General features: G+C 38.5%; 1 protein-coding gene across 2 annotated transcripts in view; it reads right to left on the minus strand.

Moving 5' to 3' along the window:
* NBEA (neurobeachin) overlaps nt 1–21,173 on the minus strand; it is a 509,094-nt gene that overhangs the window by 370,789 nt on the left and 117,132 nt on the right. For both annotated transcript variants that reach the window (XM_086771979.1, XM_086771978.1), the window contains exons 7-10: nt 18,630–18,749; nt 11,330–11,476; nt 2,643–2,840; nt 2,078–2,211 (exon numbers count right to left, since the gene is read on the minus strand). In XM_086771979.1, the coding sequence (XP_086628105.1) occupies nt 2,078–2,211; nt 2,643–2,840; nt 11,330–11,476; nt 18,630–18,749 (599 nt within the window). The remainder of the gene's footprint in view (nt 1–2,077; nt 2,212–2,642; nt 2,841–11,329; nt 11,477–18,629; nt 18,750–21,173) is intronic.

Below are 21,173 nucleotides of genomic sequence, written 5' to 3' on the forward strand. Positions count from 1 at the left end.
CCTTGCACACTTTAATTATTATTTTTCTCAATATCTACATCTTATTAAACTAAATACAAGAAAATAATACTTACACCAAAACCAGGGTAATTCAACATTTAAGTTACATCTCATTAAACAGTCATTTGCTTAAAAGTCTTCTGAATATGTTCTTGAGTTAGGATCACATCATGTTGTATTGCGCATATGGTGTGATGAATTACAGATCTCTTTTTAGAATATAATCTAATTATAGATTTTTTCAAGAATAACTTTTTTTTCCTACTTACTGTTCAACTAACTCCAGAAATGTTCTGTACATTTTAAACTGAACTTTATAAATGTTCTCACTCACTGGCAAAACCACACACTTGGGAAGAATTAGTCTTTATCTTGAGTTATAAAACCTACATTATATTAGCCCCCCACTTTTAAACAAAGCTAGTTACTGCTTTATCATTTATTACAGACTCAGCTTATTAACGAATTTAACATATATTTTATTCACACGTATGGGCATACAGACATAATCTTCCTTAAATGGGAAAAATAGCATTGTTGCCTACTGGTGTGCCAGTAAACAAAAACATACAGGGAATTATTTTTCCAAATTTATTTCAAACCAAGCATTGTTTTTTCTATTCCACTTACTTCACAATACTTCAATGCAAAGTACATACTGGAAAACAGACTACATAAAAGTAAATATCCCACATGAGCCAACACACAAACAGCTTTTGAGTCGTTAACACTGACTGAAATAATTTGCACCACTATACTGCTTGGAAATAGAATTTGGTTTTTTTGACACTGTGGTATTACTTCTAACTTTGTACTAAAATATTCTCATGAAATACATTAACGGGAACAAATAAAAACCAGCAGCCACCTTAGCTACAAATATTTGAGTTACCAAAGGGGAAAACAGATGACTGACAAAACTTCAGCAAATCAATTAATTTCTTAAATTAGATTGAGACAAATGATCTTTCATGAGAAATTATACCAATGTATCACTTTTAGTTAAATTTTTCAAAATTGTCAGCAATTTTAGTATTATTTGTTTTTCAGTTAACTAATTTATTACTGAACTATCTAATGCAATAGGAAATATCCAGAATATAGCAGAGTATTCTAAACAGGAAAATAAGACACGTTCTCTGAATTATGCACCTATTTTTAAAATTTATTCAAGTACAAGAGTCCATTTATGCTGCCTCTAAACACTGTTTTCTAGAAGGTTTTGGTTACATACCATCCTATAGGGAAACACTGTACCAGTTCTTCAGCATTACCTTTTCTGTTTCATTACCTCCAAAGATTTAGGCCACACACTTTGTTCTGGCAAGGTCAGACATCTTGTGTTGCCACTAGAATAAGAGCCTGCCCTAACAACCAGGTGGCAAGAGATCTTTGCAAAAATAACTACAGCTGAGCTAGCTTTGAACAAGGCAGTGTGGGTACGGACAGACTCTACGCAGTCCTTTGTAGGCTACACATGGAAGCATTCATCTAACTTCCGTGCCAGCTTTTCGACCTCGGGGTTACTTCCATAGTACTGGAGCAGAGACTTCATGTGTCCCTGTTCAAAACTCTCTTGGTGTGTCACCAGTCTCTACTGCAATTGTAATACAGACACAAAATAACCGATCATAGCTCTATGACTTTCTGACCATGCATTAATATGGAAGGAGACATCTTTCCTTAATTTTGGATGTTATTAAATAGGAATTCAAATAAGAAAGACTTTGAGAAAGTAAAAAAAAAATTGCACTGTCAAGTAAAAGCACATTGGAACTTTTAGAAGTTCCAAAAACTGTTACAAAACTGTCCTTAAAGGTTCTAGAGTGATCTGAATTCATTATTTAATCCAATCAATTATCAATTTTATGCCAGCTTCATATGGAATCTCATCAGATTAATACAATTTACACATCTCTACAGTAAACTACTTTTTAAAAATAACATTATTTTAAAAAAATTAGGGTAAAACATAAATCACAGCATTTACAAAAGAAAACAAATCAAACACTCCCACAACAAACCCAGAAATATTCTTAGTTTAATTTAGTTTTTGTCTTGCTTGAAAGAAGCTTACCAAACTGTTGTTTCCACCTGACTGTCATGCAGCTGTCGATTGTCTAACTGGGCAAAGAGAGGAAAAAGAACTTGAATCCCTCCAATGGAATGAATTGCGCTGTGAATGGAGTGGGTTACGATAGCTTTCACATCCTAAGTTAACAAAATAAATAAATAAAAGGGAAAATCTCAGTTAACCTCAATTTTTAAAGACAGTTACAAACATAACTTGGGAACACTTTAACACTGAATTGAGTGCAAACTAAATCAGACTTGTTTTAACTTATTTTTATTACTTATGTTTCAATTATAATCACTATACTTAAAGGCAAACACTAAACAGAAAAACTTCAGTATAGTGCCAAACTGTGCCGTATAGCATGAAGTACATATTTCTTAATGAAGAAACAAACATTTTCACATTAGAAGGTGAGCAAAGAAAGAGTAGTTCAAGTGATAGGTATATCAAGAGCTGAAATAATACAAAATAACAACCTCTTTGTACACTAGCACACAAATCTTATTATTATCCAAATGATGTTGAGCTAAGAGTAACGGCAGAACATCAATTCAGTAGCACAAACCTGAAGCATGAGAGCATGGGGGGAGTGTACAAAAATTGAAGGGTTTTCCTTTGGTGAGGACTCAAGGCATAGCTGAGCATCAGTAGCCTTCGCATTGTAAGTAAAAGCAATGCTACTTGCAAGTTTCCCATCATATAGCACTTGTTTATGGTGCTCAGCCAGGTGAATGTCACTCTCAGATTTAAATTTGAATGTGCTCTAAAAAAAAAAAAAAAGAAAACACAAGTTTTACAAAGTAAATATTTTAGACAACAACCTTGCCACAAAATGTGCATAAAATACATTGGACTTGAGAGGGAACATAGAAAGTGCTAAACATAGTTTTAATTCTCCAGTAGTTTAATGCTACTGAACAACGAGATAATTTTTTTATTTACTGTACTCCACATCAACATGGCAATATAATATTTGGTATTTTACGTAGCATTATTTCTCTCTCCTTTCAACATCAGTGTTCACAAGTTTCATAAGTAATCATCTGGAAGAAATACATCATATTAAAAAGCTATATATACGTTAAAATAAAAGATTGGTCATACAATGCATTAATAATAAAGAACAAATTAAATGCCTTGCATTTTAATTTATATAAACTCACTCAAATTAGAATATTGAATCCTATACGATCTTGATTAAAGGAATACTTATTTTTAAGCAGCATTAAAATCCATGCTTCATTAACAGTCAGGAGTAGATATAAACAAGCTACTTACACTAAAAAAAAAATCCAAATAAAATTATAAATGCCATATTTCAAATTCATGATTCCCAAACTCAAAGCTTTTACAAAGGAAGACTGAAAATTTCTATTATTCTTAAACGCACCATGATTCATATCTGATCTAAAACTACGTTTTCTGGCACAAAAACAAATCAATCAAGCACAAGAAGATAGATTTCTGCCTTTCTGCAAAGCATTGTCAGATTGACTTGGCACATAACTACTTTTGCATGTAAAAATAATTTGTCGGTGGCAAAAAGGCAACTAGTAGCAACACACAGTGCTGTACTGATACAAGTAAAACAAATTTGTTAGAAATGCCCACCATTTGATTAATGCAATACATATATATATAATATGTGTTATATTTCTAAAATCTTTACCGAGTTCAAAGTAATTAATTGCTGAGGTTAATTATAAATAATTTTGCTTCTTTTCACTGCATATAGCCATCACAATTATCCCTTTGGTACTACCAAATCGTTCCCTCCTCCCACACAATAAGAAATCCTGTATCATGAAACTATTGAAAGTACTGTCACTAGTGTTTTGGTTATCCAGGCTAGAAGAATTAAAATAGGCAATTTATAGACTTATCAGCTGTTCTTCCCAAACAAATTACAGGTTCCTATCAATTACGTAAACCCATAAAACCCATCCAGCTTTTGCAGAGCTCTCAAGACCGCTGGAAACCCTGACAAAATTATCTTGCTTACAGCCAAGTGATGGGAAAGAGCATCTGCTCAAGTGACCGACATATGGCGATATAAGGTCTTGTGACAAGCATCCATTTGTATGTGGGTCATAAGATTGATGTAGACTGAACAGACTGGGCACCTGACTGCAGCTGCTGGAGAACCCTTGGAGCATATCTGTCAGTCAGCCCTGTCCCACACTTGATGTCAAGCGAGAGGGAGGCAGCAATGCCATGCTGAAAATGTATGAGATGCAGGTACCATAACAGAGAATGCAAGTAGGAAGGGCAAAAATAAATGAATGGGAAGTCAGTGGTTGAATCTATACTTGGCAAAGAAGGATAACGATATCTTTGGCTGCATTAGGAGGAGTGTTGCCAGCAGGTTGAGGGAGGTGATCCTTCCCCTCTACTCAGCACTGGTGAGGCCACAGCTGGAGTTCTGGGCTCCCCAGTACAAAGGAACCACGGACTTACTGAAGGCAGTCCAAGAAAGGAACACTAAAATCATGAAGTGACTGGAGCGTCTCTTCTATAAGGAAAGGCTGAGAGAGCTTGGACTGTTCAGTCTGCAGAAAAGAAGCCTCAAGGGGGATCTCTGTATAAATCTGAAGGACAGATGCAAAGAAGATGGAATCAGGCTCTTCTCAGTGGTGCCCAGTGACAGGACCAGAGGGAACAGGCACAAACTGAAACAGGAGGTTCCCTCTGAACGTCAGGAAACACTGTTTTACTGTGAGGGTGACTGCACACAGGTTGCCCAGCAAGGTGGTAGTCTCCATCATCAGAGATACTCAAAAGCTGTCTGGGACACAGTCCTGGGCAACTGACTCTACGTGGCCTTGCTTGAGCAGTGGGATTGGACCAGAAGACCTGCAGAGGTCCCTTCCAACCTCAACTATTCAGTGATTTTGTGATTTTCACTTGGGTTAGGAGTTCATTTTGTAGAGAAACTCTCAGTAATCCCCACTTACTGCTCTGTTCACACTGCAAAGCTTTTCAGAACCAGAGAGATTTCCTTTTGGCTGAAACTGAAATGTCCTCCAGCTGGTGGTAGTTATTCAGCCCAAAGGATCAGACTCCAACCAACATGAAGTAAAACCCCCAAAATACACACAGTGGGTATTTGGACCTCAGCAGCAAAAGTTTTCATCTAGAAATGTGTTCCTGTTGCGCTACACTACTTACTGAAGTAGAAAAACCTAAAGAATGAGTATTACGTTTAGAGCTTGAAAGCTGACTCTCTGCTGATATGGCTGCCTACATCTCACTTATCAGGAAACGACTGTTACAGATTATAGATTTTTCCTGAGAAAGGTGATGATGTGTTTCTCCCCAGAGAGCATTTTACAGATAAATTTCTGTGCATTTTCTGCAGAGACAGAAACAATTTGGTGATTTCAATGATTTCCAAAGATATCTACATTCTGCAGGTGCTGTGTTTGGATGCTTTATTACACGAAAACACTTCTTACCCTGAAAACGTTTCATGCCTCTAAGCTTTGTCAGATTCCAGAGCTCAGAATGCTTTACTTCTTTAAGTTTTTCATAACTTTGCCATTTTAAATATGCCAGTGTTTCAACACAAAATTTGTATCATTTCATTACCGTGAAATTTCACAACTTTCTAAATTGTCTAAGTTAAAATAAAATTAGTTTTCTAAACAAATTTTGGCAGAATTCTACCTCCTGGTTTTCAGTGTTTACTATGCCTCAAGAATTTATCAGAAACCACTGTTTGAAAGTTAAACACAAATAAGTTACTAATCAATATAATACTGCCTCTTGGGTTTTTCTGGAGGAAAACAAGAATTAAAGGAACTTTCTGCAATTAAAGCCTAACAGAAGTGATCATAAATTGGAAATGCTAGTCTCCTACTCAAAATATTATAATAATAGAATGGAAAGAGAGACAACAAATTGTGATATATGATACTCTTATTACTAATATTGATCTACATAAAGAGAAAATAAATTCAGTATATGCATACTGTACTAGGGACTTGGGAAAATAAAACCACAGGAGGACAACAGAGGCTGTCAAGTGTACAAGCTGAAATTGCAAATGGTTAGTTTCTGGTCACTAAAGGAATGAAACTTTGAGATCTGGTACAACCGGTGTCAGGGCATAAAGACAGCAAAAAAGACCCTTAGATTTAACATATTCTATATATGGTAAAAATAGATACAGGATCCGTAAAGAAGGTATAAAAGGTAGTTGTTGCTCCTACAGGAATAGGAGAGGGAACGGAGAGAGCTGAGAACTACTCCAGCACTGTCTTCTCCAGTAAAAGAAGCTGTGCTTGATCAGGATCACTATATGAACACCAGTAGCTTTCCCCTTCCTTTAGCAGCAAGAGTGCTGTCTTTTGATTTACCATTCACAATAGAATTTGCTATTGTAGGTTCAGCGATTATACGTAAAATGTTACCTTGTACTATATAATTGGGTTAAGCAAATTTGAATTTTCAAGAGTGTTTTGTGTGCGCTTGTATGTGTGTGCATTAATGCATTTTTACTCTCACCTTTGTACACAACAAAAAGATTGATACTTCACCACTGATCAAGAGGCAGCAACATATGGAATAATCTTGAAAACCAATTTTGAAGTGCATAAGGGAGGGTTAGGAGGAGTGGCGTAGACTTGAGAGAGCTATTAGGAAAGGGCATTGTTGAAACATCCCTTTATAAACAGCACCAAACCAGTGCTATCAGACGCATCTCTTCCTCCCACATTACCTTCCTTGCCTCTCTGTTCTGTGTTTATCAGCCCTTCAGGACGCCAGATGAGACACGCTTCTCTCTCTTCTTTGCTGCCTGGGAACAATGATGGGTTGCAGAAAAAGCACAGTGAGAGCAAGGATGCTGCTCTCATTTCCTTTTTCTTTCAGCAACCTCTAGCAACTGAAAGTGCCAACATAGTAGGTAAAAGTCCTGTTGAGCAACTGCAAGACTCAAAATGAGCATGCTTTGTTACAGATAAAACCTGGGAATGCAAATACTGAATTCTACTATATTTACTAATTATAATTTCAAATTTCAAGATACTTTTGGGAAGGTAAATTGCATAGTTCTACTGCCAGTATATTTCACTCTCTTCCCCTCTTAAAAGTTTGATTACCTGTCATGTCTATTCAATAGTTACTAAGTGTGACAGCTTTTCAATATTGCTACTCACACAATCAATGTAATATTTTTTCTTAAAAAAACCAGTCTTTTTGCTACAACGGAATGTTTAGTATTTCAGAGTAATCTATCTACTTGCTTAATAAACAAATTATTACATTAAGACATGCTGGTTACAACTAAACGCATTCAGAAGGACATGTTGAGCAAGACAAGCATGGAAGTATTACAAACTACTTCTACGTTACAACATTCTGTAATAAGCATGCAATGTGCAACAAATAATATAATAGAAATATGTTTATATAAAAAATTAGATAAATATTATATATCAATAATACATAAAACTTAATATAATGACTTCTCCAGTTAATCCTAAAATCCATTGCTTCTATCTGTATCACACAATGGGGCTTATGATAGACTGGCAACAGACTCACTTTGCAGATCAACATCTGCCTTCTCCTGAACTTCATGGCTTTGGTGTTATTTGCAACATTACATACTACACGTATTCACAGATGTGTGCCTACTGCACTGTCCTGAGTTCTAGTATGTTGGTAGAGTATGCAGATTTCTCTCTATTCCAGAGGTCTTAACGGCAGTCATTGTAAACTAGGGGCAGCTGAATGAGAGGCAAAATCGTAGTCTCTTGCCAGAACAAAGCAGGTAGAGCACTAAATAAGGGACGGTCGTTTTCCCCAAAGAATCAGAATTCTGGGATATAGTAGACTAAAGTAAGAATTGTAAATCAAAGGAACTACAACAGACAGTCATAAGAAAGAAAAAAACATCTGCATGAAAATATTCTCCAAAAATTATCATGTATTTTTCTCTTTTGGAAGAAAAACTTTAGTACAACTGGAGTTCATAACGCTTCTAGAATAGTTGCTCTTTTGGAAAAGTTGAACAGTTGACTCTCTCAGTTGGCTAGCAGTATCAACAATTAGAATGAACAGGATATGTAGTGAACTACTTAAGAAAAGTTTCTGAAAGGCCAGTTAGCATCAGCAAGTCAGATAAGGGTAAGAATGTTATCTCTTGTTGTGGTTTTGTTTAGTAAGGGGGGGACTAAGGTGGCAGCTTCTGTAGGAAAATGCTAGAAGTCGCTCCCCTTTGTTCAGTGGACTCGGCCAGGCCTAGGGCAGACCTGCTGCTGGCCAAGGCCGAGCCGATTGGTAGCAGTGTTCCATGATAACGCCTCTGCGATAATGTATTTAAGGAGGGGAAAACAGAAAAAAAAAGAGAGAAGAGAAGATGTGAAGAAGCTGAGCGGGGGCAGAGGTGGAGAGGGAGAGGCGCAGGCCTCATGGGCCTTGCAGGCCTCACCCTCTGGCCTCTCGCCAGGCGGCTGACTGGGCCCGACTCGGCCCGGCTGCAAGAAGTGGAGAGGAGATGAGATGGATGATGTGAAGAGATTCTGAGAGGCGTCTGCCAGCCTGTTGTGAAGAACTTTTCTTGTGAGAAGAGCAGCTGCAGACGCCAAGGTCAGTGAAGAAGGAGGGGGAGGAGTAATGCGGCTCCTGGCCAAGATTCCCCTGCAGCCTGTGGTGACGACCATGCTGAGGCAGGCTGTCCCCCTGCAGCCCATGGAGGTCCATGGAGGAGCAGAGATCCACTTGGAGCCCATGAAGGACCCCACACCGGGGGAGGTGGATGCCTGAAGGAGGCTCTGGCCTGTGGAGGGCCCGCTGGGGCAGCCGTTTTGGAGAGACTGAACCCCGTAGAAGAGATGACCCATGCTGGAGCAGTTTCACGAAGGACTGTGGTGTATGGGTGGGATCCCACAACAGAGCAGGGGAGGAATGTGAGGAGTTCTTCCCCCGACCATGAAGCAGCGTCGTAAAACAACGCGTGATGAGCTGACAGCAACCCCCATCCCCTCTTCCCCTCTATGCCACTCGGGGCGGGGGGCGGGAAGGGGGAAGGTGGTAGAGATAATGTTAAGCTTGGGAAGAGGGAGGGGTGGAGGGAGGTTATCTTGTTCTCTGTCTCATTATCCTGCTGTTTTTAGTAATAAATGAATAGTTTTCCCCAAGTCAAGTCTGTTTTGCCCGTGATGGTAACTTTAAGGATTTCTCCCTGTCCTTGTCTCAAACCTCGAGCCGTTTTTTCTTATACTATCTCTCCCTTTTCTCTTGGAGGGTGGAGGGAGTGAGAGAGAGACTGCGTAGTCTGGTCCCAATCGGGGCTGAACTACGACATCTCTAATGTCCCGCAATTTGAACTATTTGTCAGTTGAGGCTCCTGGACTATGAAATATCATACTGAAGTGTTCTGAACTGATGGACCTTTGGACCCACACAGAATCTGAAAGAATTTACAGAAATAAATGGAGTCATGAAAGAAGTAAGCTTTAAGTGAAAACCACAATCAGTGCCCTGAGATCTCTAAATTGCAAGACATAGTTCCTCTTTGGCTGTAGGTAGATCATGGGTTGGAAGGAGAGCAAAAAGGGTTCTGTTTTGTCTTAGATTTTGGAAACAAGGAAGTTAAAGAAAGAAACCATGCTATTTTTAGGGTCCTGCTCTAGGAACCTGCTCTTTTAAACTGCTATTAGTAAAACATACTTTCAGATTCTTGGACAAGGTAGGAAACTACTTCAGAGAGAAAGGAGGCATTACACAATCTAAACCTAAAAACTTGATATACCAAATAAAAATATCCCCATAATATTAAATTTTATCTCACTGACATTTTACAAAAATCAGTAGGAAGCTACTTGTGTGAAGAAATGTAGTTTAAGGGAAATGTATGAATCAAGCAAGGTAATTTGACAAAACTGTAATAAAGTTAGTGCAGTAATTACTGGAAATGTTGTTTAGCATGAAAACGTGTATACCTCATGAACCTCTTCAACACTCACAAAATATAGCATGATAATTTACATTTCTTGAAACAAATGAAAACATTATTTATATTTGAGATCACTTCAGTATGCTGCTACAAATCCAGGAACTTAATAAATTCATAAAGACTTACCACACTTACTATTAAGAAGTATAAGGTTACACTACTTTCTTTTTTACAACAACAAAAAAAAAACCACTGGAAGATATATCTATTCAAACAAAATACAGTGTTAAGTTTGGAATAAAGCACTCATTGTTTGCACACGTGATACCCTTCTCTTGACTGACTGAGCATTTTTGTTTCAAGGTAGGTTTTAACCATCAACCATATGCAATAGAAGACTTCCTCTTCTCCACGTAACCTTGACATATATTTGGCTATTCACACTACATACATACATACCATAAAAGATATTTTCAAGTTTCACTGTTATTCAAGTGTTAGCTGTTATCAAATAATTTAAGCAATCATTTTCAGTACACCAAATTAATATTATTAGAATCTAAATGTGGATTTTTACTTGCTATTTATAAAAGTTTTTCTTTTCAGAGTACATGATATATGCTAAAATCCTGAAAGTCTACTTGAGATGGTACTGCAAATTTCACAAATTGGAAAAAGAAAATTTAGGAATAATGGGTGATACAAATTAAATAGTGTTTAGCTGGACTTAGATTCATTTTCTAGTCTTTTCCAGCCGGCACTTTCTGCAGACTTCTGCAAAGTTATCTGCATTGTTTTTTCCTTATGAAATACTACTATACACAGCCATTCTAAGACACAAGAGATTGTTCATACTAGACACCCAAGTTTATGCATGCACAAATAACTTGCTCGAACTGCCCCTAAATGTCACTGGCAAAGCAAGAGCAAAAAGCTCAACTCCTAGTTCAGCAAAACTGTTTGAAACCATGCACTTGTACAGAATTGGTTTATTATACCTTGATGAATGTTAATTTGCCTTAACCCAGGTTTTAAACATAAACAGTAGAGAAGAAAGTTATTCCCCTGGTATTCAGTACACCAAATACAAAATTGGTCTAATCTGATTAGGAGCTGGAGTCATAAATTTTACATAAAAAATATGTTTCAGCTATGCTTTAAATAAATGACTTGCATCTTTCAAAAAGCTGGTGCAAGCTTGAAGAAATATTCTTTTTTTTTTTGCTGAAAACGAATCACATAGCTCTACATGATCCTAAGAGCAATATCTACATGCATACATGCCTTCCAAATATATCTATCTATTATTTTCTTTTTCTAGTTTTACATTTTTTAAGATCCATTATTACCTTATATCCAGGTCCTAACTGATGTATTGCAAAAATCTGTGCTGGGTTGAGTGCTTCAGTGAATACATACACTGCCCCAAGCTGGCCGCAGAACACTCTATTAGCATCAGCAGTCTCCGATGACCCAAGAAAACATTTATCATAGCTCTGTATCAGAAAGAAGCAATGTTAATGCAGTTTAGTCATACAAACTATACAATGAAATAATATTCATGTACAGGTACTGAAAACAAAAAAATAAAGGGAGACCGTAATTAAGAAAATAAATCAATCATTTATTACTTCAGTACCTGATTCCCTGTAGTGAACAACTTCATTCATAGCATTAATTGTTTTATAGGTCAGCATTACAATGCTGTTACGACTGGCTGCTAGGATTTGGTTTTTATTAATTGTTCAACATACACAGAGAAAATTAGAACAGTACATTCAAGTAACAAACAACCTTCTAGGAAACATTAAAGCCTTGAAGTTCCTTGCAATTACGACCAGAACTCCAATTGCTAACACATGAGAACACGCGCTGAAATACACTCTTCTTTCACTGTTGTGCTATAACAGAGGTAAACAGAAAAAAAAAAAAAAAAAATTCTAGTTTGCAACTGGTGCACAGTCTTTGTCTATGATCATAGCCTATAATGACTTGGATTGACCTTTAACTCCTCTTCTGTCTTCTTCCACAGTTACAAGAGCTGTTATTTTGCACTCCTCCTTCCAACAACTATCTTTCTGCACAAAGACTTTCTGCAGTTCTCCATCTGTCCATTTCCTATTATATCAGATTGGAAGTGGGTTTTTGTGGCTTTTTTTTCCCAGTTTAAATTTATTTTGCAAGGATTAGGTTAAATTATTCTGGTACTTTGTCATGGTTTTGTTTAGTGAGGGGGGGGCCTCAGGTGGTAGCTTCTGTAGGAAACTGCTAGAAGTCGCTCCCCTTTGTTCAGTGGACTCGACTGGGCCTAGGGCGGACCTGCTGCTGGCCAAGGCTGAGCCAATTGGTAGCAGAATGTTCTGTGATAACGCCTCTGCGATAATGTATTTAAAAAGGGGAAAACAGAAAAAAAAAAAGAGAAGAGAAGATGTGAAGAAGCTAAGCGGGGGCAGAGGCGCAGAGGGGGAGGCGCAGGCCTCATGGGCCTTGCAGGCCTCACCCTCTGGCCTCTTGCCAGGCAGCCGACTGGGCCCGACTCGGTCCAGCCCAGCTGCAAGAAGTGGAGAGGAGATGAGAAGTGAATAAGATATAAAAAAAATCCTGAGAGACATCTACCAGCCTGTTGTGAGGAACAGCTGCAGACGCCAAGGTCAGTGAAGAATGAGGGGGAGGAGTAATGCGGCTCCTGGCCAGGATTCCCCTGCAGCCTGTGGTGACGACCATGGTGGAGCAGGTTGTCCTCCTGCAGCCCATGGAGGTCCATGGAGAAGCAGAGATCCACTTGGAGCCCATGAAGGATCCCACACCGGAGGAGGTGGATGCCTGAAGGCGGCTCTGGCCCGTGGAGGGCCCGCTGGGGCAGCTGTTCTGAAGGGACTGAACTCCATGGAAGAGATGACCCACGCCGGAGCAGTTCTACGAAGGACTGTGGCGTAGGGGTGGGACCCCACAACAGAGCAGGGGAGGAATGCGAGGAGTTCTTCCCCCAACCATGAAGCAGCGGCGTGAAACAACATGTGATGAACTGACCGCAACCCCCATTCCCTCTTCCCCCCTGTACCGCTTGGGGGGCGGGGAAGGTAGTAGAGATAATGTTAAGCTCGGGAAGAGGGAGGGGTGGGGGGAGGTTATCTTGTTCTCTGTCTCATTATCCTGCTGTTTGTAGTAATAAATGAATAGTTTTCCCCAAGTCAAGTCTGTTTTGCCCGTGATGGTAACTTTAAGGATTTCTCCCTGTCCTTGTCTCAAACCTCGAGCCGGTTTTCCTTATATTTTCTCTCCCTGTTCTCTTGGAAGGTGGGGGCAGTGAGCGAGAGACTGCGTAGTCTGGTCCTGATCAGGGCTGAACTACGACACACTTCTAAGAAAAAAGACTTTCAGATGAAACAAAGTTTAGAACTTAACTGTCTGCAATAAAGATCTGGGGAACTGGAAAACAAGACATTGCACAAGAGGACAATAACTGGATCTTAGCAAGGCTCTTCTCTCAGTTTCCTTGAGACACATGTACTTTATTTAAGGGAAACATGGATCAGGCCTCATGTTTTGAGCTGAATCAGCAAACCAGTAGAATCTGCATTAGGAAGCCTGCTTTTTAATCTTGCCTGGCTGCTGAGTTTTACCTTAAGAAAAACTTTTGTCACTCTGAAGAACGGAATCAAATACAGTGAACTGCTACAGCAACTGATTTAGGTGGATAGGCTACTAACAAGGAAAAGGAGGCTCTGTCTAAAGAGTTGGGAGGAAGTCAAAAGATATAGAGCTCAGCTTTGCAATGAGGTGAGTTAAGAAGTATCCAGGATTTTAATTCTGATGTATCCACCTTTTGATCAAATACTTCCTCTATTTTTTCCCCTTGGAATTTCTAATTTTTTTTTTTTTGACAAAACTAAAAAAACTTCTGAAAAAAAACTACACCGAAATGGATTCACAAAGACATATCCAGGATGTACAGTGCAAAAGTGTGCTATGAAACCACTATGACTAGTAGCAAATCTAATGGTGAAACCTCCTGACAATTTTCAGTTAGTTCATTCAAGTCTTGCTTAGCCTTGAAGGCTTTATTGACACCTGTGCCAGTAGTGTCACAAAGCGTTAAGTCAATTCATGTTAAGCAATTGCCATTCCTACTGCTTGTTTGAGGAATTTGTCTGAGCTTCTGATGCCATCCTTTTCATAGTTTACACTTACAAATTCTGAGACATACATCCCTGCCTACTACAAGGTTATTTTCCTAGATTCTTCTAATCTTCATTAATTGTGCAACAGACTATAGCTCTCAACAAATTCTGAGTTTTACATATAATTACATTCCAGGTCTGTTAACCTGTAGTAATTTCCATTTCTGTCTTTTTCCATTCTTACCAGACTACACTTTCCCAATGTCTGGCCCTTCACTCCGGATTAAGTGTTTCCATTATTTTTAGTTGGAGGGAAGGGCTAACTCCTGATCTTCCGGTAATTTTTATTCACTTCTGTTCCAGGTGCCAAACAATTTGTAAACCTGATTTATTTATTTAAAAATCAGTGCCCAGTATTCATAGCTAATTTGGTCTTCCTCCCACTATCTCATATTTCCACAGTTTTCCCAAAGTTGAGTCTGTTTTGCCTGCAATGGTAACTTCAATGATCTCTCCCTGTCCTTATCTCAAACCTCGAGCCTTTTTGTTTTATTATCTCTCCCTCATTCCCTTGAAGGTGGGAGGAGTGAGTGAGAGACCCCGTGAGCTTGATCCAGAGTGGGGCTACCCTACCACATAAACCAATCCTCCCTAGTCCTGGTTCCGGCTAGAATAGAGTGAATTTTCATCTGAGCTGGGAGAGGAGCTGGAGCTGGTAGCACCTGTGGCTGGGGGACACAGCTGGGATAGTTTAATAATTAGATAATAGCTGGGACACTTTATCCAAATTAGCCAAAGGGCTCTGCCATCCCATGTGACATCATGCTCAGCATATAAATTGGAGATTGTACTAAAGGGCAGCTTCTTGCTACTTGGGAGGGAGCTGGGCATCAGGATCTACCATGAGCTATTGTACTGTAAATTAAGTGCTTAAGTATATTCTGTTATTGTTCTTGTTTTGCATCTTTCACAATTTCAAACATTTTACATTGCTTGCCACTGGGGCAATCCCAAGCACAAATACAGGCTGGGCAGAGAATGGATTCACAGCAGCCCTGAGGAGAGGAACTCAGGAGTGCTGGTGGATGAGAAGCTCATCATGAGCTGGCAATGCGCACTCACAGCCCAGAAAGCCAACCGCATCCTGGGCTGCATAACTGTGGTGGTTTAGCCCGGATCACCACAGAGTTTTCTTATTCACCCTGCCCCTACCTAGTGGGACAGGGGAGAGAAATTGGGAAGAAAGGAAAACTCGTGGGTTGAGATAAAAACAGTTTACTGAAAATACTAAAAACTACAAAGCTAACAGGATATAAGGATATTAATATCTACAAAATATACAAAATGAACAATGTACAATTTCTCACCACCCGATGTCCAAATGACCGACGCAGCCCGTCCTGAGCAGCGATCACAGGAACAACACCGAGCAGCAAGCAAAGGGGGAGAGCAAGCTAGCAAGGTAGAGGGAACGATGCCAGCAAGCAAGAGAGAAGAAAAGGATGCCAAGGGTGCCCAAACGGATACCCGACAAGAAAAGGAATAACTGAAAATGATGCCCCCTCCCATGGGCAACCCCCACTTATATACTGAGCATGATGTTTATGGCATGGAATACTCTCTTTGGCCAATTTGGATCAATTATTCTGTCTGTCTTTTGCCCAGCTTCCCGCATCTGCACGTTAACGAGACTTGGAAAGCCAGACAGTGTCCTTGGTCTCATTAACAACAACTCGTATCATCAGAATGTTTTTATCAACATTCTTCACACACAAAATCCAAAACACACCGGCTACTGAGAAGAAAATTAACTCCATCCCTGCTGAAACCAGGACAATAACAATAGGTGTGGCCAGCAGGTTGAGGGAGGGGATTCTCCCCCTCTACTCTGCTCTGGTGAGACCCCACCTGGAGTACTGCGTCCAGCTCTGGAGCCCGCAACATAAGAAGTACATGGGCCTGTTGGAGAAGGTCCAGAGGAGGGCCACGAAGATGATCAGAGGGCTGGAGCACCTTTCCTATGAGGACAGGCTGAGAGAGTTGGGGCTGTTCAGCCTGGAGAAGAGGAGGCTCCGGGGAGACCAGTGATCTTCCAGTACCTAAAGAGGGCTTATAAGAAAGATGGGGAGAAACTCTTCCGCAGGGCCTGTTGTGATAGGACAAGAGGTAATGGTTTGAAAAGAGAAGGAAGAAGATTCAGACTGGACTTAAGGGAAAAAATTTTTACAATGAGAGTGGTACAACACTGGAACAGGTTGCCCAGAGAGGTGGTGGATGGCCTATCCCTGGAAACATTCAAGGCCAGGTTGGACGGGGCTCTGAGCAACCTGATCTAGTTGGAGATGTCCCTGCTTCTTGCAGGGGAACTGGACTAGATGACCTTCAGAGGTCCCTTCCAACTGAAACTATTTTATGACTCTACGATCTCTGTTTTCTTTTCCTCTGTTGTTCTCTTAAACTGTTTGTTTTTTTTTTTTTAATCTCAACCCATGAGTTTTCCCTTCTCTTCTTTCCCTGTTTTCCTTCCCATCCCACTGCGGTGAGGGGGAGGACTGAGTGACTGCTGCTGAGTGGAGCTAAACCACAACACATCTTAAGAAAAGATTGTACTTCTGTTACATGAGAATGTAGAAAGGAATACTGTGAAGAAAATATGAATAGAAGGACCAGCTCTTCCTGCTAAGCAGTTATCATTAAGGATTATAGATCCCCACACCATATAACTAGTAATTCAGCCCAGATCCTCTGAGACCTCAGCTGGCTTTTCAATCATCGTATTTTCAACTACCACAAAAATGTTTATATTGCCAAGGAGAAATGATGCTCTGCAAAAACTGTAAGGCTTAGCTTTTCTTGCATGTAGAAATGCCACCAAGAAAACAAAGAACGATGATCAGAAGCTTTGGCAAGCAGAGCCCTCCTACTTTAATTAACATGTAATATTTAAACTCTCCTTTTCAAATCCAACTTTGCTTCTAGAATTTGGCAAACGACAGTTAATTTCCTTAAGTACAAAAGAGCTTCCTTATCCTATACAGGCAGTCAGAAACAACTAAGACTTATATTATAAATGAGAAATAACAAACGTGTAGCAAGCTGATGGATCAAGTACCTCTGAAAGTCTAGCACAGCTTTAGCTGAAGGCAAAGGACAAGAGAATCAATTTGTCTGCCTTCTCCATCCAAATCACTAGGTGTAGTCTCAAACCTTCCACAAAGTAGAATGTACAAAAAAGAGAGCACACAAAAATTTTTTTTGAAACTTATATAGATTTCATTAACAGAATTTAAACATGCAAATATAAAAATGGATGCATTTCCTGCAAGAATATTCTGTTAATTTGAACTCAGTTCAATTAATGGATACACATGTATTTACAGATATACATGCAACATAAAAATGACTGGTTTCTGCCTGTCTACAAGCAGACGTAAGATCACTGTGTCTTTGCTCTGAGCTGACTAATGCTATGCAACTGTATATCTCTCACTATCTTTTAACTGGTTTGGATGGTCAACAAGGGAGGAAACCTCTGTTTAAAAGATTGACCCAAGAAAATTGCTCAGTATTTCAGGGATTAATTTTTGTAGCAGTTAATTTGCACTTGTTAACAAAATTAATTAAGTATTAATACTTTAACATTTAGCACAGTATTTTTACTATTAGTCAACTGCCTCTTAACTAATATTAAGTAAAAAAATAAAATGCAAAATATACTTGTTACTGGGAGACAATTATAAGACTTCAGATTTTGCTTAATAGTATAAACCTCTTGACATTTCTCCATGCTTCTGTTTTCTAGCTTTTACTTCCTATCTCTCTATATATCTTGTTGATTTAAAACTGTAAATTCTGCATAGAAGAAATTATCTCTTACTATACCTATACAGTGCTTAAAACAATATGACTCTGATCTTAGTTCAGGCTACTCAGTTCTCCTGCAATTAAAAAACTTACTTAAAATTTAATGTTCAGTAACACAAAAAGTATAGAAAACTTTTAACCATTAACAAATATCTCCTCTCGAATCCAACACAGAACTTAATGTGATACAAAAATTAGCAGCACTGTATACACTGGCAGTATGCATAGTCATTTACCAGAATTAATCAGTTTTCCTTAAGGACTTCTCTCAAGCTAGATCTGTAAAATCTGTAACTCTACAACATTTTCCTATGGAAAAAGCTAAGTATTAATCTATTGTTATCAGTGTTTTCCATATAGTATAATATATTAAATATATTAAAAATATTAGCTATAATAGTCTCTCCAAACAAATCTGAAAATTTCATTAAAATAGCTACGCAAAATACAGCCAAAAATCCTCTATATTCTAAAAAATAAGAATATAGAAAATCAATAATATTACATTTCATTAAGTACATAACTAAGGACGATAGATCAAAGGAAAAAGTTCCAAAAAGATAGCAAATTTGCAAATACCTAGAGAAAGCAAATGTAGTACTTTTTTTTTCCAGTTTACTTTAAAATGAAAAGCTATGAGAAAGGAAAAAAAATAAAACCTTACATCATTCGTGTTAACATGCCAGGCCATGTCACCATAGGATACCAGCTGACCATTCACGTAACATCGTATTTCACTGTTTCTCCATCGATTATAGATGTGTACAATGCTTATCATGTACCACTGGAAAGACACGGAAAATCAGCATATAGTGACAGTTTTTGTGCTATAAAAAATAAAGTTAATGAATGGCATTAAAAATAAGTGACCAATCTCATAAAGTTATACAAACAGATGAATCCTTGCAAGCTCATAATATTAAAAATTAAGTCAGTGGAACTTCACGTCCAGTCAGTAGAGCTGTGTCTAAACATAATAATGTACCTACCTGCACCCTTTTGTGAGATTAGAGCCAAAATTGCATATATACAATTAAAAAGTTGAATACACTTCCATTCCTGAAAGTGTAATGTCATTTAAACACTACATGCTGTAACACAAAACGCAACTGAGTTCTGACGGGAAATTCAGTTCTATGTGCACTTACCTTAACCAATTGATATCACATATATCTGCGTTTTAATCATAGCCCTCCCTCAGAAATTATTAAACAAAAGAAAAAAATTCACAAAACTCAATTTTACAGCCCAGTTTAATATGTCATCCTAATTGCTTCATATGACTTTCTTCCTCTATTCTTTACCATTCCACCAATTTTTGGACAACTGTCATATCATTAAAAACGTTTCATGTAATTAAACAGAGCAAACATCAAAGTAAAAGGCTTCCAAGTACAATTATGGCGATCTTTCAAATAATCGGTTCAAAAGAAATCTTTATGTCCGTGATGAGTAAGTTAAAGAAGAAAACCTTAAGTTTTCTTTAAATGTGAACCTTTGAACTCATCTAAGACTAGGAATGGAAATTTAATCTTTAAGATATGCAAATTGGCTCATATATAACTCTAAGGGGTGCCTGTATTATTTCAAAATACATACATACCAGATGAAACCAGACATTCTGGAGAAAGTCCAGAAAGAGCCACAAAGATGACTGAAGCCTCTGACATATGAGATGAGACACGGGCCTGTTTAGCCTGGAGAAAAGACGGCTCAGGGGGATCTTACCAGTACATATAAACACTTGATGGGCAGGGGATAAAGAAGATGAAGCCAGAGACTTCTCACTAGTATCCAGTGACAGGATAAGAGGCAATGGGCATGAACTGAAATACAGGAAACTCAATTTAAACATATCTAAGAAGGGTGGTAGTAAGCAGTAAGGATGGTCAAACACTAGCACAGGTTGCTCAGAGAAACTGTGGAGTCTCCTTGCTTGGAGAGACTCAAAACCTGATGGGACAACACCTAGAGCAACCTGATCTGGGTGTCCCTTCTTTGAGCAGGGTGTGAGACTAGACTGTCTCAACACATCCCTTTCCAATCTTACTGCTTCTTTGTAAAAGTCAGCTCATCTGCCTTGAAAACACCATTTCATATTTTACTAAGTTGGAACAGTAATTTATAATTTACTTGTTTTCCCTTTCTTAGGATTGGTTTCAAATATTATCTTTTGATTTTTATGTTCCGCTAAGTCTCCTTTTTTCAAAGCAGAGAACTTCTGCATCCCTTGGGACATTATTTTAATAAGTCACTTGGTGACTCCCTGAACTGGGGTAAGCAGATAAGGAGCCTGCTAATACAAAAATCTGTCTCTCTGTATCAGAGAAAATAAAAGCGAAAAGTTTTCACATGCTGATTTTAAAATCAGACAAAGCACAGATTTACAAATAAAAAAGCACGTAGCAAAATATATTTTGACAATAATCGTTGCAGTAGTTCTCAAATTGAGCTCTATTCTGTCACATATCTATTAGAATACAGATATTTTTCCACATCTGTTTCCAGGTCTTTAAAAACACATTTTCATTTCCCCCTCTTAAAACCTACAGATAACAGAAGGGAAAAAGGTCTACTAATCATATAACAGCATGTAAGAGTATCTCACTTCTTGCATATCCAAGCAAATGTATTTATTGGGCAATACTAAATAAAGGATGTACTTCTACAGCTTTGGCTTCTGAAGTCACGTCTGGCTAGACTAATTTTTTTTTTTGGAAGCAATCATGAACATGGGGGGCCACTCCACCCCCCCCCCCCAACAAAACAAAACGAACCCAACCCGCAAGTCAATAAGCAAATGCTGTTCCCTATTTTCTAGGCAAATTTTGTTTCAGAAAGGAACACTCACCATAAATTCAATAAAATATTCATAACCCAAAGTCTAGAAGCTTAACTGGTGACTATGTTAATCAGAAACTAAGTGCAAACCGCATGACTAGAGTTCTGCTTTCATCCACACTTCTCTTCCAATGCTTCCACACCACATAACATAAATCTCTTAGAAGAAAAATTCCCTTTTCCTCTTTCCTTCAAAAGTTAATTTACCAATAACCTCCACTAAGTGATGATGATTTTAAATAGTTTCATCCAAACAGGTGTTCTTTGCAATAGCACTATTCAAAGTCACACCTTTTATACCCATTTACTTGTATTCCCAGCTCTGATATTTTTGTAGCAGAAACCAGCTGACAACCATAAGCCCCAA

The sequence above is a fragment of the Chlamydotis macqueenii genome, chromosome 1, assembly GCF_036417535.1.
Source record: "Chlamydotis macqueenii isolate bChlMac1 chromosome 1, bChlMac1.mat, whole genome shotgun sequence".
Lineage (NCBI taxonomy): Eukaryota > Metazoa > Chordata > Aves > Otidiformes > Otididae > Chlamydotis > Chlamydotis macqueenii.